The sequence below is a fragment of the Hippichthys cyanospilos genome, chromosome 6 (assembly GCF_059441005.1).
Source record: "Hippichthys cyanospilos isolate Australia breed blue-spotted pipefish chromosome 6, RoL_Hcya_1.0, whole genome shotgun sequence".
NCBI classification, from domain to species: domain Eukaryota; kingdom Metazoa; phylum Chordata; class Actinopteri; order Syngnathiformes; family Syngnathidae; genus Hippichthys; species Hippichthys cyanospilos.
Genome location: NC_142374.1, coordinates 19,104,738 through 19,128,983, shown reverse-complemented (window position 1 = coordinate 19,128,983; position 24,246 = coordinate 19,104,738). Strand labels below are relative to the sequence as shown.

Below are 24,246 nucleotides of genomic sequence, written 5' to 3'. Positions count from 1 at the left end.
CTAAGTTGGATGACCAAATGACACTGGCTGATACTCCCTCCAAAACTTCCCTTCACCCAACACGGAAGCTCCCGCTTTGGACGCTCGTTCGACCGACCCTTCGTAGAATTGACAGCCTTATTCTTGTCGGTGTTTGTCTCGACCACCACCCCCCCCCGTGACAAATGCGCTCCCTCCCGATTGCGAGTCCCTCATTCATGAAATCATGGCGCTATTCCTGTCGCAAGGGGAACCCGACGGTGTCCCCTCACTCACACTTGAAGAAACAGGACCACCACTGCTATGATGAGCTTATATTTAATGTGGCCAAAATAAGCTAAAACACTGCGAGACGTGACCCCCGACCCGCCGGCGGGCCCTCGCCAATGGAAAATGCTGGCTTGACTGATACTCGAGACGCCGAGGCAACTTCGTCTTCTTCAGGAAGCCCAGGGCCAAAATAACATTCAGCGTTGGTAGTGCTCAAAGGGCTCGTTTGTACAACCTGGAACATGGGGTGTGGGAGTTCAGGCGGTGGAGAGGGGGGTACCCCATGAAGACAAGTGTCTCGGCGTTTCGGCTCACGAAAAGGACCTCACATTGCGCAGTGTTATGAAACCGATCAAATGCATCTGCAGTTCACCTTTTTTCAACGGTGCACCTCATGTCAAAAATATTTTTCAGCCTAGTACCCCCTGAGCAGCGTAAAACATTTTTTATTTTTGAGCAGGGGTGGGATCAGAGGTCAGAGGCTGATTTAGTTCATTTTGTAACTATTTTAATGAGAAATTCAAGGAGATATTTTGAATAACATCGTCTATTTTATTTCTGTCTTATCTACCGATAAACTGCGTCACTAATGGCTCAGCGCATCGCTTCACAAAGTTTTGCAAAGGAGTCACGAACACAATTTGGAAGTAATTTGTTTTATGTTTCAATTCATTTGCTCTTAATTTGAAAAGAAAACAGTTTCTGTCGGGATTAAAAAGCTTTAAATTAGAACTGGCGATATATATAGAAACCCTGTTGAAATATCATAAACCCCCATCAGGCCTATAATGCAAATCATAAAGAAGTTGCTGTCACAGCTTTCAATTAGATTTGCAGAAACCTTGTTAAAATCTCACATACCCCCTAAAGTGCCTTCATATAGCCCAGCTATGTGTGCTAATTTTTTTTTTTTCTATTCAGAGCTCAGCAATTCCACCTTTATTGCTTTTATATGGTTTCGGATCTCCGTCAGCTGTCAATCATCGTCCAAGATTAGTCTCCACTTTCTACGCTACATGCCATGTGTGTGCTCTGTAAATTTCTCCTCTTTCAGAGAAGGAATGAAGAAACATACACAGTGGCATACCAGGTGAAGCAGCATGGGGTTCATCCAAGATTTTTGTCCATCTTGCCATGCGTCTGCTCTGTCTTGCATGAAATGAACAAAAAGACAACCTGTGTTAACCCCTTGTGTTACCACAGCAACATTCACTGTAGGCGAAGCGGCATGCAGATCATCGCTAACATTGTGTACTGTCTTTAATTTTTTGGCTCTGGACAATAATAAAAGCATAGGGCTGTCAATCAATCGGTGTTGCTTAAAGTCTTTACGCCCATCTCAACTGTTTGCGCGTCATCGGCCATTTTAATAGTTCAATGTCATTTGTGTGTGTGTGTGGTAACAACAACAACGAGGCGCTTTTAGGTGACAGAACAAAATGGAGTCATGTGCAGGCGTGAGGACGCGAATGTGCCAGTCAGAGGATGCAGTTGAGCAAACGGAGCATCTGGCTCACGTTGAGCGTCTCCAAGGAAACAAACAATAACAAACAAGCTGCGGCATGGACACGTGACTTATAATCCAGTGCGGGGGCGGGATGGGGGGGGCTGGTTTATCGGAGCACCTTAGTCACACGTTCATTCCGATGTTTAGTTATGCTTACTTTTTTTTTTTCACAAGAATCAAAATCAAACAACGCCACAGCTGTGATTCCTGTGGGAAATGATCCGACTTCACAAAATTGGTCCAAAAATGCTTTGCTTTACATAACTCAGTTTAGCTTAATGCTAACAAACAACGCGAATGCCATCGGCGGGCTAATTCAGTTAGCATTTGGGCAACAGGTATTTGAACACAGTATGTGGACACAATAAAACAAAATTGTAAAATTATGGAATGAATTAGATGAGTATATAAAATGAGCATTGATTTAAAACCATTTAAAACAATTTATTTGACAGCCATAAAGCTCTGGACAATTAATTTTATAGGACGTGTATATGTATACAACATATGTTTCTTTTTAATTTGTTAATAATGAATTCCTGTACTTCATCTTTTGTCTTCAAAATTGCATGCATTAATTTTATTTCATTCTTAAGGATTTTTGAGTTATTCTAATGTACAGAGGGGAACATAAATTTGTTTAACTCTTGCTTCTTTCTGCCCTTTCTCAAGCTTGCATTTGGAGTCTGATTCCTTTTGATATTTTGTGCGAGTTTTTTTTTGGTTTGTTTGGGTTTTAGAGTGAATAAAACACATCTTCTTTATCCTCCACATAGAGTGATTTTTTTTCTTATTTTTTATTGTGTGTGTGTTTCTTTTTTTTATTATTTGTGTTAGTTCTAGTACAAACTAATACATCTTGATGTTAGAGCTTTGCTGCAGGTGCGCATTTCCCAGAAGCTTGGTTGCGTGTGAGAAATGTACACAGGCGGGCTTGTACATGTCATGCCGTGTTACCCAGGAGACACACGCATGCCGGGGAGGGCGATGTATATGATGTGTGCGCCGCTCAAGAGAGGACACCCCCTGTCAGCATCACCCACCCCCACTCCTGATGGAACACATATCGCCGAGCACTGATGCCCATTAAGTATCCAAGTACAAATACTTGGTTACAATGCTTACAGTAAGGTTTTTCAGTACCATATTTGGCTACTATGACCTGAAGATGTATGTTCTTTGTACACCCTAGTAAAACAATTGTGGCCAATGTAGAATGACTGTCTTAGGGGAATGTTTATTTTCATTAGTAACTATATGTAAGATTGACCTAGTAGTATGCGCCTTAACCTCAATTTTAAATCACTGAGCTGCACTTGTAACACTTCTTGGTCCAACTAATAGGCATTTGTCTGCACTTGTAGCCTGTTGGACCCTACTAGTAGCATCAATATGCTAACGAGCATTTTCTTCCCCCTACCGCTAGGAACATGTCATAGTATTATACCAACGTTGTTTTGATAGCATGTATATAAACTTTACTAATGAGACACAGTCATTCTGCTAGTGCAACACTAGTTTGCATGATTTTTATCAGTCTTTCTAGGAAAGTGCTAGTACTCTTATTTATTTTGTTTAAATAACTCATTCAATGCCAGGGACGTATTTTCACATTTTTTTGTAAGAGTCCAGACATTCAATCCCAGATACTAAAGTATCGATTTAATACTTAAGTATTTGGAAATTAATGTCTTTAATTTATTTAAGTGTCAATTTAAGACGGAACTATCTGGGATTTAATGCCCGGACGCTTAAAAAAAAAAAAACGTGAAATTACGTCCCTGGCATTGATTAAGTGCAGATTTTGAGTACTTTTTAAACGTCTGCTTCACAGGAATGCTCAAGAAGATGATTTAATTAAAATGAGATCAAATGAGCTAACCTGTGAACATTTACATTATATAATATTGAACAGGCATTGTGTCGTTTCAGTCTAATATATGAAACATCAAAAAGTCAGTTTTACATTCTATTTGCATCGGAATTTGTCCCTATTTTCGTTTTTTTTTTTTTTTTTTTCAAATAAAGCTATACAAAGAAGCAGGACACATTTTAAAGTATTTTATAAAAAAATATAAACAAACAGCATTTGATAACATAACCTGACAAACATTAAGGTCAAAGTGTGGACAAACCTTCTGATTCAAGGGCCATAAAGTCTTATAAAATTTGACAAAAAGGGCCGGTCCATTGGACCATATTGGAAAGACTCTTCTAATAACTGAAAATTAAATGAACACAATAAATTTAATTTCAATTGCTAACAGTTACTATTTTAAAGCACTAAAAATTTAGTGAAAGTTTAGTAAAAATAATATATTTTTACAGTATTAATTATATCTAATATCTAGTATGTATCTAGTTATCTATTTAACTACGACAAAATATTAACTTTCCATTGCTGAAAATAGCTTAGTTTCGTTTTCCTTTAAATTGCAGTATAACTTGGTCACATGGTTCCTTCATTAACAGTCACACTCAACAAACAAGCCAAATGAAAACAAAAATGGCTCCCTCATCTCCCTTCAAGGCCATATTAAATTTAAGATGTCTTCAAGGTTTGTTTTTTGCCTAAAAATAGCGCAAGGATGAGGTTCCCGTCTGAGACGTTAGGTAACCGCAGCGGCAACCCCGCAGCCTCGGCTGAGCGCCGAAGCACACGGTCAGCGTATGTGCGGCGTTTCACAGTTTCTGCTGCTGCTATTTGTGCACTGACCGCAGTGACTTTCAAAATCATTTCAAAAGAAATACTTATTTACAGCAATGGGCAAGTACCAATACCAGTTTTTATGTATCAAGTTGTTGTGGAGGTTACTGATACCGGCCGTGATATTTATGGCAAAGAAAATCTGACATTGAGTAAGACCTCCTTGGCACTAGTTGGCGCTGTACTGCAGACACATTGGCGAATCATCTGCTTAAGAAAGAAAGGATTTGCGCACATAACCAATATTTGTGTTTTGGTCCGAGGAAACGGGCCTATCACCCAGCCGCTTTTCCTCGCCAATTTTAGCATGCTGTCATCACAAATTGGTGCTGGTGTTTAATTTGAATTCTTTTTCATTCCGCTAATGAGGCTCCTGCTGAAAAATGAGGCGAGAGGCGTGCCATCCGAGAGCTTCCTTGGAATGACCTGGACGTATCCTTGTCACACGCCTGGCCTCTGGGATTAGCCTTTCAGGTTTTGATTAAGCCTCTGCCGCTTTTAGAAGATGATATCATGCTTGATATGCTGGGTGGTGCGGGTACAGACAGGCAAAGAGGTTGTATTTGGAGATGGTAACTTTTTGCCTCGTAACATGCAGTTTCTTTGACATTTTACTTTTACAGCTAGAGTTACAGTGGTACCATGACTTATACATTTTTCAAGTCATGATCTGTCACTTCACCTATAATTATTATTCCTGTGATTTAACTTGTAAGGGTGGTTAATAATAATAATAATAAAAAAATGCTACTAGCTAAATGTGAACATAGCATTTTTTTCCTGTAATTGATTTCCACAAAATGGTGGACAAACATAAAAATAAAAGCTTTTTTATGCTCTATGGCTAATAAACAATTAAATGGAAAGTCAACCACAAATTTAGATTTTACAATAAGATGTTCTGTCACTAGTTTAGACGCAGTTTTATGTGTATTTGTGTTTGAGTATGAATTAAGCAGCAAAATCCACCTGGGCAATTTTGCCTCTTGAGGTCGACTGAAAATGACATCATAATTCTTCAGGGTTCAGGTAATGACCAATCACACCTCATCTTATGAATGTCACGTGACCAAATTTAGATAATTGGTCACTACCTGAACCCTGAGCAACTGTGATATAATTTTCATCTGACGGCAAGTGGATTTTTTTGGTATTTTTAAGATATTAATTATACATGAAAAATAAATTTATCATCAATGTAACTATAATGCTACAACGCTACCAAGCTAAAAGAAGATAGTCTAAACTCGTCACGATATGCTTATGAAAACCTGCTATGCTAATTTAACTCATGGGATGAATTACCCTATCTATCTATCTATCTATCTATCTATCTATCTATCTATCTATCTATCTATCTATCTATCTATCTATCTATCTATCTATCTATCTATCTATCTATCTATCTATCTATCTATCTATCTATCTATCTATCTATCTATCTATCTATCTATCTATCTATCTATCTATCTATCTATCTATCTATCTGTATGTCTGTCTGTTTAGATAGCTTGTAATTTAGTTAGCTCTATAGCTAGCTGGCTAGCTATAAGAAGGAATGATTTGAAGAAATATCTGTAAAAATACCAAAATTTTTGACACGGTGTTGCGTAGAAAATAGTGCCCACATGGCCTTTGTGGCCTGAGCAAATGTGATGTGATTTTTGGTCAACAAGCGGCAACATGGCCACCCCCTGAAGAGGATTAAAAGGAGCAAGATGTTATGTACATATTGCATTTTATGGTAAAGAAGGTTTTTGGGTTGATTTCCCCTTTAATTATCAAACATAATGTATACTGTAGGTCAAATGCCACATTTCTATTCTAATCCATAGTGCTCGTAGCCACAGTTTCGAATTGATCGGTCAACTTGAAGGCTTTACGGTCTGATAAAAGGCAGAAATTTTGAACGCTATCCAAGACAAGATGACATAGCTAGCTCAAGTTCAACGGTCGATTCGGTACCTATTTCTAGTCAGGACTCGTCAGACAATTTTTTTGTTAATAAACTTATGGCTCGCTCAGCTGAAGTCATAGGTGAAAATCTTGTGTGAAATGTTACAAATTCAGCCTGTAACATGTAATCTGACTTTAATTGGGCTCGATGACACCGCAGTTCATATTGGAGCCATCCAGTATAGACGATTTCCAAAGGAGGGATTTGGCGGCGAGGCGCTATGTGTCGCTGGACGTTGTATTTTCAGCTTTCCACCGTGCTGTAACCCAATCCTGTTCGAAGGCAGCGACTTTGAGGGAGTTCTATAAATAAAGTGGCCACACTTGGCGACACGGCCCGCGGAATGATTAGCTCATGGCGGTGGCGGCGCGTGTAGCCGCAAATATTTTTTCCCACTCGCCCCAGGAGTACGTGTGTCAAGAATGCGGTCTCGCAGGGATCCCCAAACTTCACTTTATATTGTGCGTGGGGCTTTGAACACAAATTTGCTAATGAATGGCGCTTGTTCATTGTGGGCGGGGGGTGTGGGGGGGGCGGCAGGGTTGGCGGTTCAAGCTTGCTGGCACGCATGCATGTCTGCCTCGGTTATATTTGACAGCGTTGACTTTCAATTTCTTGCCAGTTAACACCGGCAATTACTTATTTGCTTCAGACATTTAGCTCATGTTGAGCTACATGGCTGAGTTTGACGTGTAGGAAGGTTGAAATACGCAAAGTCACAGCCAAGCTGCGCCTATAACTAGCTGTTAGCTTAGCTTTTTAACGCTAAAATTCACTGGTATGAGTTATTCATTTAGGGTCATCTAATTTGAAAAACACACAGTGAAACACTGTTTATTATGGCGGCTACATGATTTTTTTTTTATACAGTTATACTCCTCATTGGCGTTAAAGGACTTAGCTCATGGTATTTTTTCCACTTTCCATAGTTTTAACCATATGCATATGAATTACATTTGGTTTGAATTACATTGGTGATTTAATTGGTGAAACTTCTTGTTTACTGAAGTCACATCTCTTACTGTGTGGCTGCCCCGCCCCCTTCGTGACCTCGTTCAATGCAGGCTGGCCAGAAAACATGACCATTCACCCATCATCTTGACCGCGTATCCTCACGAGGGTCGCAGGGTCTACCCCAGCCGAGTGAATTATTATTGACTACTTGATTGTCCTTCTGTGTGCTCCCAAACACACATAGAAGTTGTCGGATCAACAAACAAACTAATTTTGGCCATATTATCATACATCAACATTCTTACAAAGAAAGTACGACTTACAGAAGGTTGTGGGCCAGATTTCACAGAGACAAAACAACGTGTGCGCCACTGACTGACAGCACTCAAAACCACACCATACTTCTCACTACAAAATGTAATACCAACAGTGACCAGAGGCGGCGCCAAAAAACAAAGATTAGGCCAAACAAAGCCCAAATGAATGAACTGTTAAAACACAACTGTTCCAAAACATTATTTTGGGTGCGGCATACGCGGACCGGTGCCACTTGATCCACGGAGTTTAAATTATCAATAAAGGCAAATACCATTTTCAATAAGGGATGTTCATTACTTGAAAATTCTATTATAAATTCAATTTAGATTTGCTCCAAATGCAAACCATTTAGAGAAGTTTATGTGCTGTTTCTGTTCTATTCATCGAAGGGAATACAGTAGATCATTATAAACGAGCATAATAATAGCGGAGTTCATCGTGTGGTGTGACAAACGGCCATTCTATCATACGCTCTCACTTCTGACAAATGACGGGAGCGTGAGGAAATGCGGCGGCAGGCGGCTTTTGATACGTTTCGATCTGTCATCTTTGTGCACTCAGCGCATTGTGAGCGTCTCTGGCGGGGGTGCGGCAGTGTAATTAAGTTACATTTTGGCTGAAGCTCCGCCATCATTGTTCTGAAAATAGGTCTGATGAGGGGGAGGTAAATTGCATGTCTGTTTGATTCATTTATTTCTTGTTGAATGTGATTGCACGGGGTTAAAACGGGAAACTGTAATAATCATAAATACATGATTTTTTTCTGTTGCATTGAGGTGGCCCGCTTCTGTGTAGCTATAGAGAAGGTCAAAAGTCACTGGGGGCATTTAATGGCGGGGATCAGCTTGTCTGTCGTTACCGGCGTGACACATCTTAGCCTGGCTTGGTATTGCTCTCCTTAATTCCTGGGAAGTACAAATACTCCATTACTCTAATAGGTGGAACGCATTAGTACCTCTAATTTATTTTATTCTCAAAAGACTTTTTTACTTTTACACTTAACATTTGGGGATATATATTTACCTTCTATTTTTTGCTTTGTCAAAAAACACATTATTGTAAACTTCTACATAAGTAGTGGATGGTGGTCCGCATCCCTGATTCTATTCTTGCTAAATTTGACTTGAGGAAAATCCTAAATATCCTTTCATAGTGGAAAAACAAGTGGGCCTGACATTTAACCGCAGTGGTGTGGAGAAGCTGGCACTGAATTACTCTTCAAACGTACTCCAAGCCCCATGCGGGGCAATTAGTATTTACAATATCTTGTTAAAAAATGTCATGAATAAGTTCTGTTGTTGTCTGCCACAAATTGCAGAAAGTTTTTTTTATATATACACAACAAGCCTTTCAAATGTCATCTTGGTGTCTTGCTTTTATAGCGCAAATATATATTTTTGGAGTTAAACAGGGGTGTGTGGACTTTTATACCCTATTGAAAACTATACACACGCAGTTTGGTTTCTTCACCAGGCGCATGTTTTGGGAATGCGAGAATACACACATTACAAACTCTACTAAGAAAAGCCAGACTGGAACTCATTGCTTCAAAACTGTGAAGCCAGTGTGGCAACTGTGTTTATTAAAGCAATCAATCACTTTACACGTGAAAATAATTGATTACCTTACGTACTCAAGTAACTAAATTTAGTGTTTGAATAACGAAATAATTCTTTGTTGGTACTTTAGTAAAACACCTGAAAGTTTAGAAAAAAAAACAAAAAACATATGACTCGGATTGAATGTCTGGACTCTTAAAAAAATCCTAAAATGAATGTCAGTACTGGAACAATACAATTTTCAAACTAAGAGAAAATTAAATGGAATATTTAGAAACTTTTACATGTATAAACTTTTAAGTTCATAAATTGTGTTATAGTGACTCCTTTCAAAAAATGTTGTATGCCATTGTTTTCATAAGTTTCATATGGATAAGCATTGCCATTCGTGACAAAACAGATGATGCTACACAATTTACCTTCTGGAGTGAACCATGCCACTACAAATTCCAAAGTCTGGCACAGCATTTTGTTTTTGCCACCTCAACCCTTGCGTGATATTTTGTCCAATCTTTTGATCTTTACATCAAAGATATTTCAAATCAAAGGCAAAGAATTGAAAAAAGACAATAGGGGGCTGAAATTTCACCCAGATATTGTCAAAGTCCAACATGGCACAACCACTTAATTATCACACCAATAGGAGTGTGCCATCCCTTTGCGAAAATACTGCGAGAATGATGTGCAAGGACATGACCCAAAATGGTCAGATCACTGCACAAGGATGAATCAAAGCTTCAAATTTTCAACAAATGTCCACAGCTAAAGGAATGCCAAATAAGTGCCGTCTCGAGGTGCTGTCTAAAAACTGTCAGCAGACACGCTGTTGACCTGCGGCTGCACTCTGTTGCGATGACATCCGAAGAGCCAGGCCGCCCTCCTGTGGCGGTATCGCTTGGACAGCAGCACGTAGAGCACGGGGTTGACACACGGGTGCAAGTACTGCAGCACCGTGCAGATAAAGTAGAAGAGCTCCCAGGCCTGCCCGTGACGGTAGAGCCCCAGGTAGACGCACAGCTCCAGGACGTAGCCCGGCAGCCAGCACACCGAGAAGGTGGCGGCGGCCAAGAAGACCATTACGGAGGCCCGCCGAGTGTTCCTGGCGCTGGACGTGGACATGACCGGACTCTTGTGGAGAAACAGAGCCAGGCGGACATAGTTGAAGGCGATCACCAGCATGGGGATGAAGTAGAAGAGCACAAACTGGCTGAGGACCACCTGGTAGTGATGCTCTTGGATTGTGGGCAGGCAGAAGGAGAAGCTGACCAGGCTGGGGCTCAGACTTTCCTTGGTGGCGAACATTCTTAGAGGTACGCTGATGACGAAGCTCAGGGCCCAGACCATCACGAACATGAGGACAACGAGGTCCATGGCCGGAGGTCGGTACGGGTTGGTGATGATCATGGCGCGAGCGACCGAAACGGCGCACAGCGAATAGGTGCTGGCCGCCAGGCTGAAAGCCAACAGGAACTGGTAGACCTTGCAGGAAATGTGGCCCATGGGCCAGGAGTGGCTGACCGCCGAGTGCAGGGTGAAAGGGATGAGCAGCAGCGTGAGGAAGTCGGCCAGCGACATGCTGAGGAGCAGGATGTCCAGACGGTTCTTGCGCAGCGTGTTGTACTTGGCGAACAACGAGAAGACCAGCAGGTTTGCGCCCAGGCCGATGCCTAGGATCACACCGCACGTGCAGGCAAACACCAGACCGTATGTGTTGGGAACCGCCATGTTTACCTCTCGCTCCACTTCACCTGTTTCAAAGGGAGACATATGGACATTTTGTGATGTTTTTAAGCACTTTGGGGGTGCTTTACTAAAAATAGCCTTTTCCCTAAATACATGGAAATGACTCCAGTTGAACCTCTGGCTGAAAGAAGGAAACCCAAACAAGACTATACTTCTGCTTACTTAAACCCCATCATGAAAAGTCAACTTTTTGAAGCTTTTAACCATGCTAGAATTTGGATTCCTCACCCTAAATACCTCCAAAATGTTATTTTCCTTCACAAATGCATTTCTAAGCATTCCTTGCTTATTCCGCACGCTCTTACCGAACCGCCCGACCAGATAACATGACTTGAGAAAAACTTATGACGACAGAAGAAAGTACACTGCACTAGTACCGCCAGTGAAAGAGTAAATACGGGCCGACCTTATCCGCATCGTTTGGTTTGGTTTAGGAGAGATTTTGCACTGAGTCTGTGAATTAAACAGCAATGTTTCATTGTTTTACTGTAGAGAATGCTGAAATGTCAAAAATGTGTGTTTGGGAGCATGAAGTCTGACATCCAATGAGTCACCCAGGGGTGGAACCTTTATTATGAATACTGGATTCCCTTGGGGACCGACTTGATAGGAGGAATGCGTGTGACTGAGTGCGATCTACAGACAGTGTTTTGCTTTTTAATATCAGTAAAACGCCTGTTTTTCGATCCTTCATTCACTCTGCAACACTCATAAGCGGTCAAGATGGATGCTTCGAGGCTGGCAGCATTGAATGACATCTTAAAGTGAGAGTGGTGGCCACACGGTGAGAAACACGCCCACCAACAAGATGTTTTACTTCCTGGTTAGAAATGTCAGTAGCATTAAACTCATATTTTACATGAAATTAAATTACCAATCTACCAAATGTAATTTATGCACATATCCATATTTAAAAAATGTAAAAATACCATGATCTCAGTCATAGGTGTCAAACTCCAGTCCTTAAGGGCAGGTATCCTGCTTTTTTTTTTTTTTTTGGTTTTGTCTCTCAAACACACCTGATTAGCTTATTAGCAAGCTCCGCAAGGATCTTGAGAATGATCCAAATCGAAAAAGAAGGTTCCAAAACATACAGAATACCGGTCCTTGAGGCCTGGAGTTCGACGCCTGTGATCGTCGTTTGTCCATCTCGAGACACGAGACACTTACCTTTCCACCATTATGATGATGATCATCCCTTAATTTGAAGCGGTACTTGATAATGATAAGGCCAAAGTATTGCAACGCATCCCATTGCCCTGGCAAGGTGGCGGGCTCTCTTCTCTGGGTGCGATTGCTCAAAACGCGGAAGAGCAAACATCACTTGGCTCGCTCCCATTCATTCTGGATGAGCGACTTTAAAGAGGAACGGCTCAAGAGCAACTGGTGGCAGGACAACCACAGACTCCTCCTTGTTGTACACTTTAGTCTAGTCTCAACTCAATTCATCTGTAGTCAACTATAAAGCAATACAATCAAGGACAGGTCCCGAGATCTACTTTTGCAGCTGCCAACCTCCCGCCAACTATCAGATCATTGGATCGTTGGGTTTGGATTTAGGACCTTGGGCAGATGTGATGTCATTTTCATGTGGAATTTTTTTTAAAGGTGTTGATTCTAAAAATAGAATCAGTTTATCAAATCAATCATAGACAAAATATAAAGTCTTGAGTATGCTACCTCCAAGTAAAATCTATAACAATTCCGGAAAACTAACACCAAACGGAAATGCTATATTTTTAATTTGCTAAAGTTGGCTGGAACAGGTTGTGCTCAGGCTAATGGGAGAGCGGAAAATTGCTGAATAAGCAGCACTGTGGCCCTGTGAGAATACATTTGAAATTGGATGAAGAAACTACGCAATTGTTCATACGGTATAGTTTGTGCTGCAGGTCGTGGCTGACATCTGATTGGACAAAGAAAAAAAAAGATCTAACATTCTCATACATGAACTGCAGGGGGTGTGGCCTATACAAACACCAAAAATTAAAGACAAAAAACAGCTGTCAACACAAGAATACAATTGAATTGATAAAATATTAGAATTTTGGATTTATTAAGCGTTTTTTTTGCACAGGCCTGTGAATGATGATTCGGTAGGGTGGCAGTGTTTATGCTCAGCTGAGACTAAACACACACGCACGCATACACACTTCCTCCCGAAGCGTTCATTGATTGTCATTTTTATTTTTTTTCCCTTCATGCTGGCGTTTGATTGATTTTTTTGTCCTTTATCAGCCTTTTATGATCGCGCGTCATCTAATGGGCCTCACTGAATGAGTGAGTGCGAGGCTCGCCTTTTACTTGGAACGCTGTGGAAAAGCTTCAGGGGCTAAAACGTCAAAACGGGGTTTTGTTCTTTTGTTTCTATCGAACCGACTTTTTAAACAACTCTAAATACATAGTCAATCGTCTTTTGACATTCAGGTGAATTGAAATGTGACAAATATGTCCCAGACTCGCCAGAAAACACTTTTTTTTTTTAATAAGACATGCATAAAATTATTTTGTATTTCATAAAACGTGCAGTAATGTAGTTGAATGTAAATCGAAAAATACAGTCACTTTTTTTTTTTTTTTTGCTCCAATTCACATGTGCTACTGCAGGGTTAGGTTAGGGTTCTCCTAGCAACATTGCATCATCAAGGAGACAGAGCCAACGTTACGTTGATCAATGATTTGGAAAAATCACACTCACACGTGTGAACCACGGTTATTCTGCTTAACGAAAATTGTCTAAAACCACAATTGAAAATTTCAATGTCAGTTAATACTATACATGAGATTTGTTTGAAATTTAAATCAATTATAAGAAAGAAAGTTTTGTTAGTTAGTTGAAAATTGACGTTTGCCTTATTGTGCAATATTAGGTGACGTTTATTATATTGGAATTTGAAATGTTATTTTTACCTTGTCACCAAAAGTAACCACTACGTTTTTGTTTAATCTCTATTAAAAGGTAATTGATAAACATTCAAGATGTATATAGTACATTTAAGTTCAATCAATACACTCTATTATTATTATTATTATTATTATTATTATTATTATTATTATTATTATTATTATTATTATTATCTTGCACTCAACAAATACATCATATATTTCAGAAAACTAAAACTAATAAAACAAACTAAAACAAACCATTTTTGAAAGAATAAAATGAAATAAAAATTGCCCTAAATACTAACAAAAGCTAACTGAATAACAAAAAAACACACAAGCAAAAATAAAAACTAAATTAAAACTACCACCAATTAAAAAATGCCAACTTATTACAAAACTTGTGTGGAATGATGTGATGGTATCTAGTTGTAGAGAAATGTAAAATGCACAAAAAAATGACCTACTGTAGAACGCTTAGACTAGCTCTTTTTATTCGTTATGTGTATTGACAATCAAACAGCACTTTTGAATTGCGTGCGTGTGGGGTGGAGCTAAAGTTTGACTCCACTCAGAGTCTCAGTGCCTATTTTTTTTTTATTTTTTTTTAATTCCTTCGTGCCTTCACGTCCAGCCTGCCAAGGGGTCCTGAAAATGGAAGGGTCAAAGTTGGTTTTTAGTGTTGCAGGCCATTGGGTTCAAAAGTTGTGGTCAAAAATGTCTTACACATTGAAATGATTGGGATGGTTGCAGTACCACTTAAACCCAGCAGAGAGCGCACTCCCAAGATGGTCGAGGAGAGAATTTTTTGCTTGGGACAGTCAATGATTCTAATTTTTGATGTTCCAAAAAGAGTTTACAAAACTACACGTGACGTCACATAATGGCGCATAGCTAAAGCAAAGAAAGAACTAGTTCAACTAAGAAAAAAATGGAGCTAAAAGGTTGAGATTCCACATGGGTGGAGTCAAACGTTTGCTTGGAGTAAAAAAATGCAGCATTGAAGAAAATACAAATCAACCTTTCTATTACCTTAAGAAGAAAAACACAAGAGAATTCTTAGGAGTACGTATTTAATGCTTGATGAATAACTGGACACATGTACATTAAGCTCTCAGTGCAAGTCAAGAACATTAAACGACTGTGGCAGACTTGTTCTATAAAAATAAACTATAGCGCCATGAGAGTGGGTTGGACGAGGCGTCCAATAAATTACATCCGCAAGAAATATTTGGCTGGCTGAAAAAAAAAAAAAAAAAGAGCGAAAGAAAGCAGGACCATCGAGACATCATCTACCACAAAAGAACATGTACATGATAGAACTAAAGTGCATTATGGGATTCAGTCAGCAGCACCACAATACATTCACCAAATAAATATACACTTTCAAGATGAAATAAATTATGGCAGCGCAGTTGGAGCGAATGGATTCTGTCAACAGTTTGTGAAGCTGCTCCAAAATAAATATGGAACTGCGAGGTGTTGCTGGGTATGAGTGTGCCATAAAACACTCCAATACAAAAAACAGTCCAAAAATTAGCCCAATTTGCCTGCTTTGTGTCTTGCAGTTGGAGCCTGCGTCCAGGTCGTCGGCTGACGTACACACATACCCGTTTCGGGGCCCAATCTTAAGGTGGTTTTTAACGTCACGATCACGCAATCGTCCGAAATGAGGAACAGGTAAAACAAATGCCCTATTCAAGCAGATCAAAATGTACGTGTGTGGGATTAATTGATCAAAACACCGTATTTAGACATCTGGTTTTCGGTGTAACTGAAAAGGAGGAAAGATTTTCAAAGCGGGTCCGATAATCAAGATGTGCGTGCATCTCACGAGACCTCAAAATTTTGCCCCACCTTATAATTCATTCTGAACACACAAAATGAGAAAATGGCACAGATCGTGAATATTAAACAGGTTTAAGATTTACCATTCTCTTAACACACCGCAGCATTCACAACCAATAGTCTTCTACATGCATCCGATAATACATGTTAAAAATTCTTAATTATCGATAAGCGCTTATCCCGCTTAAAACATAATTGAATACACAAAATGAAAGAGACACATTTTTTTTGCCATCATAATCGTTGAAGAGGTTTAACATTCACGATCGACTGACCATTTTCAAAGCAGATCAAGGAGGAAAGAAATAACACTCCGCTCCCCCCACATCACAGAATCATTTCTCAGGATAATCAAAAACGTTTGATAATCAGGCTTCTGGTGTAATTGATTAGAAAGGAGGGCAGGTTTTCAAATCGGGCCTGACTATCAGTATGTGTGTATCCCGCGTTAAACATCGAAATCGTCTGAAATTTTCACCCAACATTCCGATTCATGATGAACACAGTAACACGTGGTGAAAATGCATCGGGATGGTAAATATTGAACAGGTTTAATATTTACGATTGTCCACCCATCTGTTTCCTGCACAGGGGGAGATATCCTTCGGAAGGAACATGAGATGAAAGTACTCAGGACCATCGTTCACGCTCCTGATAATCGGGCCTTTTGCGTGATTTACGGCATTGGGGAAAATGCTGAAATTGGGCCCGATTGCAGCTATACGTGTACCCCGGTTCGTGCGGCCAGAGGCCGTTAGTCTCGAGTTCGGGCCGAGCGGGTCCTCCGCCGCTTCTTGTCGCCGTCCCTGCGGCGGCCCAGCCGAGCCTTTTTTTTCCTCTTGGTGGCCACCTTGAGCGGCTGGTCCTTGTAGGCCAGCGCCTTGTTGGTCTCCTGCGGTAGCACGGGGCCCTCGCGCTCCGGCCCGAAGCGGTGCGGAAGGTTCTTGGTGGCCTCCGGGGGCTTCTGGTGGAGGTCGTTGCCGCTGAAGTTGAGCGAAGTCCTGCCGGGCGTGGGCGGCGCATGCTCGTCGGCCGTGTGCACCTCCTCCAGGAGCTCCTGCAGCCACAGGCGACGCTTCAGTTCCTGCATGCTGCGGCCTTTGTCGTGCATCAGCTGGGCGTGGCTTACCGAACGCCGCCTGCCGACAGAGGGCCGCGTGGGGTTAACATCCAAATGAACGACGAAACGTCAGAGAATATTTTTCAGACTTGTTCAGGCTTATACCAGGGGTGTCCAAATTAAGGCCTGGGGAACATTAGGGCCTTCCAGCCACATGTTTGCAATGCAAACGGCACTCGGGACATCAATTGGACACCATTCACATAAACTGGCTGTTTTGTAGAAACCAGTCCTTCTCAAATTGTGGGACGTACCACCTGATGCAATTGAGAAACTGGCTTTCCTTTTGCACTGAGTAGTGTAATTGCACATTTTCTCCACCAGGTGATGTAGTGGTACTCACAATGTCAAGGTCGTGCGGGAGTTCTAAACCTTTTCAATCACTGTCCATTTTTTTTCTATATCAAATTAATGATTATGTTTTGGTGGTGCGGTGAATAGCAAGTCCGCCTCACAGCTAAAGGGACCTGAATTCAAACCCACTTGGCTCCTGGAGTTTGCATGTTCTCCCTGAGCCCGCGTGGGTTCTCTCCAGGCACTCCCACTTCCCCCCACAAAAACATGCCAAAAACATGGCAGGTGAATTGGACATGCTAAATTGTCCTTAGGTGTGATTGATAAACAGTTCTAGAATATGGATGATGGAAATTAATGCTTAATGTTATTTCGAACACAATCCCCACATTTTATATCTTCTTTCTCCTGTTAAAAATTTGAATAATTGCTGTTCATGTTCCAGATCAATTTACATTTACTATATCTTCATTTAATTTTGTTCAGAATCAAATGGTTTTATATATATATATATGTATAATTTTTTTATTTCAGGAACATTGATGCACTTTAAGCTATTTTTTTCAGATTTAGAGTACGCCGTAACCTGTACAAACCCTGTAAAAAGTAATTGAGCTGACAGCTGATTTAAATGTCTTTTTTATTTTGATCATGTTAAAAAGGACACGATATTAGGTATATTCGTACAATTTTCATACATAATGATCGCCTTTATAGTCAGAGGGAGGCGAAATGTTTTATCTTTCTTCAGGAGGGGGGGCTTTGCAAAAACTAATTGAGAAACACTGGTATTAACATAAAGTACGGCAATTTTAAGCGAGCTGTTATCCGTCGATGAGATCCTGCATTGGAGAGGTACAGACTACTCTGGTTATGCTAATCGATTCTGGCTCTTGTAACGGGCATCTCATGCCGGTTGCCTGGCGGGTACAAATTCCTGGCGTGTGTAGCGAATATTTGCGAAACTCGCAGTGCATAAATCAGCAACAACATTGCGTAAAAAAAAAGAAGCACCATAGAACATAGCTGTTAGCCAAACAATGGTTAGCGTTAGTGCTACTTGACTATGATTGCGGCGGTTCTTTTAAACAAAAATAAAGAGAGAATTGCATGTGTCTGCGAATGGATGAGGTATGCAAAGGAATTGGAAGAGTAGAAATGATCTGTTTTTCAAAAGCTGTTCCACCAATAGCGTGCGTGCGTGCTTGTGAGCTCCAACTCTCACAGCGGCGAACAAGTTGAGAGACAGAAGAGAGAAGAAGCAGTGTAAATGCGAGTGAACGTAAATGATGTGTGCACACAAACACACGTCGTGAACATTTAACAAGTCCTCAAATAACATCATGTCTAGTTTTTCATCGGAGAACAAAAGGTCGATATGGCAATTCTAGTGACAGGCCTCGTTAAGGTAGAAACCGTAACAAGAATAACAAAAAATACTAATATACTTCATGCAAATGACCATTTATCATCTCCTGAATGACTATCATGTCTATTTTTTTTTTCATTTTTCATTTTTATTTAGATGAACATAGCCATAAGTGATCCAGTTTTTTTCACAGAGGAGACAGAAAAAAAAAACAAATTATGTTGCAGCAGTTATCTTTACAAGTTCTTGAATTAAACGTTTTTTTTTTCTCATACAAAAATGCTTTGAGCTAGTTAGGGGGTGCTCAAAATATTTCACAGTAGGTACATTTTTAGGTAACATTATGGAACATGAATTGATTCAAACTAGGTAACTAATGATATCTGCAAAATAAATAAATAAAAATGTGTTTTCAGATGAAATAAATTCTCATCAATTCTCTTAAAGCAAGTGGACGACTGTATTTTGCTTGATTGCATCATACTTTGGTGTCATGTTCCCTGATTCATGTTCCTCCATATAAGGTGGAAAATATGCCGAGGTTGACTACAAATCATTAAACAGTGATTTGGGAGTATGGAATGAGTGAAAGATGACGAATCATGCGGCCACTTGCGGAGGTGTGGAACGTGCAACGTGGAGCAAACATTTTTAACTGGGCTGTGTCGTTCCTACGACTTGATAAAGATGTTCCAGGGAAATACATTAGTACTTTTAAACATGAAAACTACAATATTATAAGTAAAAAAAAAAAAATAGTTGCTATTTTCACTGTTAGCAAAATTTTGAAGCATCATGTTAAAACTAGCCCAAATGAAAGTGGTAAGATTTGTTTTTCTTCTCTGTAAGAGCACCTTCATAAGTACAGTTGTGCTCATAAATGTACACATTTTGAACTCATTCACAGTACAAAGTTAAAATTAGAAGTACAAAGCACACACGTTATTATATAAGGATTTGAGGGAATAGAATGAATAAATGATGACGGATCATGTGATCATTTACAGAAGCGTGTGACTGGGTTTTGTCATTTGAACGACTTTAGTTGTGCTCATTAGCATGCAAACTTATGAGCACAACCTTATGAGTTAGCATTTTTGTTGAATCCACTACATTAGAAAAGTTTTGAAACATGTTTTGCTAGTATAAAACTCATGCTAATGCTAGCCAACATCACATCGACAGCATTTCAGGACAAATTGATATGTACAGTTGTGCCAAAAAAGTGGTAAATGTGCCAAATGGTAAATAAACTCAACTGTAAACCTATCAAAGATTTTTACAGTAACTCGGCTGTTTCATACTCATGAAGCTAGAAAAAAAAATGCGTGGAATGACTGAATGACAAAGAATTGTGGTCATTTATGTAGGCGTGTAAATATTTTGACTGAGCTGTGACATTTGAATGCCTTTATCAAGACGTTCCAACGAGCTCATAACATGTTAAAGTATGAGCGCGATTATATTATGAATTAGCATTTTCTCACATTCGAGTTCACAACGCGAAACATTGAAGCATATTGATTGCTAGCATAAAAGTCATACTAGCGTAGTGTGACAAGTGACATTTTTTCTCTAAGAGCAAATTGCTAAGTACATTTGTGCTCACGCGTTTACATAACTTAATGATATGAGCACAACTGTAGCCCATTCAAATACGTTTGAACCACGTTGACTGTTTTGTGCTTATTCACAGAGCTTTAGGAAAATCAGGGGTACAAAGCACACAGTTCAGTTTTCATGTGTCAGGAGTAAAAGTCAAAAAGTCATCAGAAAAATAAATGTTCGAGTGAAATCCAGATCCCTTGACATCTGTTTAAGCACAGTAACTGAAGTATTTGGTTGCTTGCTTGCCGCCACCGCAATGACATGTGAGCATTGGCGGTTCAATTCAGTTTGATGCAGTAGAGGGCAGCAAAAGCGACTTTGTTCTTGAGTACATGACCACAAAACAGTCTGGGAATGTTTCTGTACTCGAGAATCTTTCACAATCAACCCAAAGTCGATCAAATTCCCATTTGACACATCGACCGAAACACAGCTACGGAAAGCCGCCTTTTATGTGAAGCTGATCGGGCTACTCAAACGACCGGCGCAAGCCGACTTGTGAAGTGATTTGAAACTCAAAAGAACTCACATTCTGCCACTAAGTGCTTCGCCTGGCCTTCCGTAAGGCGTCACTGGAGAACACAGCAAGAACACAGCCAGACTCCACTGATGAAGTATCACAATGGAGCACATCCTTCCACCTGAAGCACTGCGAAACACACCAAAAACAAATCATCTTTTGACCATCTACACAACTCAAAAAGATGAAAAAAAACAAACAAACTGAGTGGTACTCACGTGGTACTTTTTGACAGCAAGAACCCCCCGAAATATCCGACTGGCAACTTCTTGAGATGATCTCCTTATTAAAATGACGTGAAATTATTCGGGCTGATTCGAAGCAGCCAGGTTACAAGTTCTGTGCATATCCATTGGTGTGAAGGCAGCCTAGGGAAATCCCCCGAAAGTCTTTTCCATTCATTTGCCTCCCAACAGTATGCGCGGGGCTATTTATTTCTCCCCGATGTCCCAATTAAAAAAAAATAAAAAAGCAGGATAAAGATAGTCACTCGGCAGCAGACGCGGTAGAAACAGTAGCAGCAAGCAACGCTAGGTCTCAGGCCACAAGTTACACTCCAACTTGAGGTGGTCTCACGAAGACTGGAGCATCTTCTGTGGTGGTCCGCACAGCAGCTTCTGAGAGCCTTTTTCACTCTGAGTCAGCTTGTGTGTCTGAGAGAGAGGTGGGGTGGGGGGGGGCTCCTAACTCCTCTTCGGGTTTGAAGATGAAGGCACCACCTCGGCTCCTACCCGCAGAGTTCGGTCCTTAACACCCTCCCCGTTCCCAAAAACCGAACACCCCCGCGCCCCAAGCTCCAGTTTGGGACTCACCTGAACTGACAAGAAGGTGGCGTCCGCAAAAACATTCCAAACCAGCCAACCGGTCATATTTCTCAAGTTCTTTTTTTACTGGTTATGGATCGAATTGTAACCGGGGGCACCGAGTTCAGCTATATCCAACCTGAGACACAGCCTATACATTTGTGTCCACTTTGTCTCAGCAAGACAGCAAAGGTAGTTGCATTGTACTCAAACATATGAGACATCATTGGAAAGTCCACGATGTCCTCTTTTTAGCTGTAATGAGTCAAAAGACATGGTTGTCTGGAAAATGTTGGAAAAGATGTTTTGGCCATCCTTGGCTTATATTACAAAGTATGTTACAAATTGCAATATATCACTAATCCCAGTGTTTATTTTATGAGTAAAACATTCATTTCTAAATGGGCCATAACATTAAATGTCAACTTTTTCGAGCTTTTAACCGTGGTCCAACGTTGATTTCTCACCATAAATACTCCCATAGTGTTATTTTGTAGTCCAAAAATAAATGTCTGGAAATGTTGAAAAATTAGATCAAAAGTGTTTTTTTTTTTTTTGCCCTTTCTTTTGTTTTGTTGCTAACCTCGGGTGGATTTTGGTCGGTTGCTAATGATGTGACGTTCACAAACGATGCGAGTCTTTTGAACAACTTTTCACGGTGAACAATGAGTACCGAGTCTATGAAGAGAGATTTCTATATGTCTAAATCAGTGATTCTCAATATTTTTTCAGTGATTTAACCCCTTATCCAGTGCAAGGCATTTTTTTGGGTTAAAAAAAAAAAAGACTTAAAACATGCTATCAGTGTCTGATTTATTCAAATTTAGAATAATTCAAACATCTGTATCGATACACAAAAAATAACCAACCTAAAGTGTCCTCTTTTGGAGCATAGAAGAAGTCTTAAGCTTGAGCTAGTCTTAAGAACGCCTCTTTTTTGATAAATGGCTTCTGGACGAAGAATCTCATCACGAGCGGCTTGGATGGGTCAAAGGTTATGTGTAGACCAAAAACAAATGCCCATGAAATGTTGGAAAAGTTGATCACACTCGGCCTAAGTTCACCTTTGTTTTGTTTCAGTACAATTCCTGTTTCTTTGTTTCATCTTTTCTCGGTTTGCTTGATTGGTTACTTCGAAATCGAATTCCAGGTACGAGATAGGACCAGGGAGGTAGGATTTTTTTTTCTGCAGATATTTTGACTAATGTACCTCATGTGCAATTCTGACAAAGATGGATTTTTTTTTTTGGTGTGGGGGGTAAAAAATGTAGAGCTTGTAACTGCAATAAAGTGTCAGATCAAAAAGGAGGTTTGGAGTGACAGGTGTTCGACCACCAAGGTGGTCATATGTTACTGTTCAAGGCAGGGGGGAGGGGCGGGCTTAGTCCAAAGTACACAACGAGGCCAAAACCACTTGCCCAGGGGAGAATGACCATAACCTCAAAGAAACCCAACCCACAGCCTCTCAGTACGCACCATTCAGTGGAACCCCCGCCCCCCCACCAACCCTTACCTGAGCAAAGCGGCTCACTGCCACAAGGTTACGGCGGCTACTGAGGTATTTGGTATTCCGGCTCTGCAAAAAAAGTTTGACAAGAAAGGCCAGGATTTGAGCTGAAAGCAACCCTAATGCCAAAAACAAAATCACTCTATGGTGGACTTTGCGCTCATCAGGACTGGAGAAGCTCAGAAGCAGGGAGTAAGTACAGAAAGGCATCTTTTAATCAAACAAAAAGGAAACCAGAATGCGGGAAAAACAGAACAGGAAGAACTACAAAGACAGACAGGCAGGTAAACATGACAATGATCTGACAAAAACTGAAAAGAAACAGAAAACTAAATACACTCAAAACTGATGAGACAGTAAGGAACACCTGAGCAAGACACAGTTGGAACAGGGAGCTGATTGGCCAACACAAGGGAAGCTGGTTCACAGGTGGACGGAATCACGCTAACATGACACTGACCAGGAAAACAAACCTGAAGACAAGACCAAACAACCCAGAATGGGAGAAGAAATCAAAACCAAATAAAAACCCAGAGAAATTTTGCAATGCAGGTTCAGGGTATTCATATGTCATCGGGAATTTTTTCTAACGGCTTCCTGCTACGGTTTATCAGACTGCAAAATGCCTGAAATTCCCGTTTGGTTCTTCCAAAGAAAAGTACCATGCCAATGATGACGTGAATATTGATTTATGATTGCGGGCACTCCCTTAAGTGCAAAATTGTGATGTTGACATCAGTAAGCGTGATGCTCGCACTGGGCGTCAACCAGCATCACGTCTCCCAATTTTGTGGAAAGCACCATCGGGAGAGTCGAGACGAGGACTCCAATGTAAGAAGAAAAAAATATTACAGTGACCTTTTATAAGCTCAGCCCTCCTGTTCACTTCCTGCCCCGATGAGCTTTGGACCGCCTAATGGGCGGAAAAGTTTTCTGGGGCGCTTTCCCGGTTGACTTTCACGCTGCGTGCCAAGTGATGTTTTGTTTTGTTTGGTGCGTCATGGTGACCGCCACCTACTTCATGCTTCTTCTCATGATCATGCCCATCAAGCATCTTTTTGAATGTCACCAAAATACACCAAGGACTTCGGAAGTTTGGAAAGGTAACTTGAGAAGACTTTTATTCATTGTCTCAGTGAGACAATGCTGAAAATAATGACGTGACGTTCATTGACAAACCAAGTCTTATGAACGGCTCTTCGATGGGAATCGTTCATCCCAAATTCCGCCATTCAAACCCCGCCCACCACAGAATGTGATTTCTGTCATCATAGCAGTGCAATACGGTTGTGTTTTTTTT

The 24,246-nt window shown here is 40.5% G+C and overlaps 2 protein-coding genes across 2 annotated transcripts; both read right to left on the bottom strand.

The window, feature by feature from the left end:
- Window positions 1-10,052: 10,052 nt before the first annotated feature.
- LOC148422632 (galanin receptor 2b) lies at window positions 10,053-10,976 on the bottom strand. The gene has a single exon (XM_088418311.1). The coding sequence runs from the start codon at window positions 10,974-10,976 to the stop codon at window positions 10,053-10,055; it is 924 nt and encodes a 307-aa protein (XP_088274437.1).
- Window positions 10,977-16,465: 5,489 nt separating this feature from the next.
- Window positions 16,466-21,105, bottom strand: LOC148422631 (parathyroid hormone-related protein-like). Its single transcript, XM_088417483.1, has 3 exons — window positions 20,855-21,105; window positions 20,646-20,765; window positions 16,466-16,864 (listed from the first exon to the last, which is right to left on the bottom strand). The coding sequence occupies exons 2-3, from the start codon at window positions 20,747-20,749 to the stop codon at window positions 16,480-16,482; spliced, it is 489 nt and encodes a 162-aa protein (XP_088273609.1). The 5' UTR covers window positions 20,750-20,765; window positions 20,855-21,105; the 3' UTR covers window positions 16,466-16,479.
- Window positions 21,106-24,246: the final 3,141 nt, after the last annotated feature.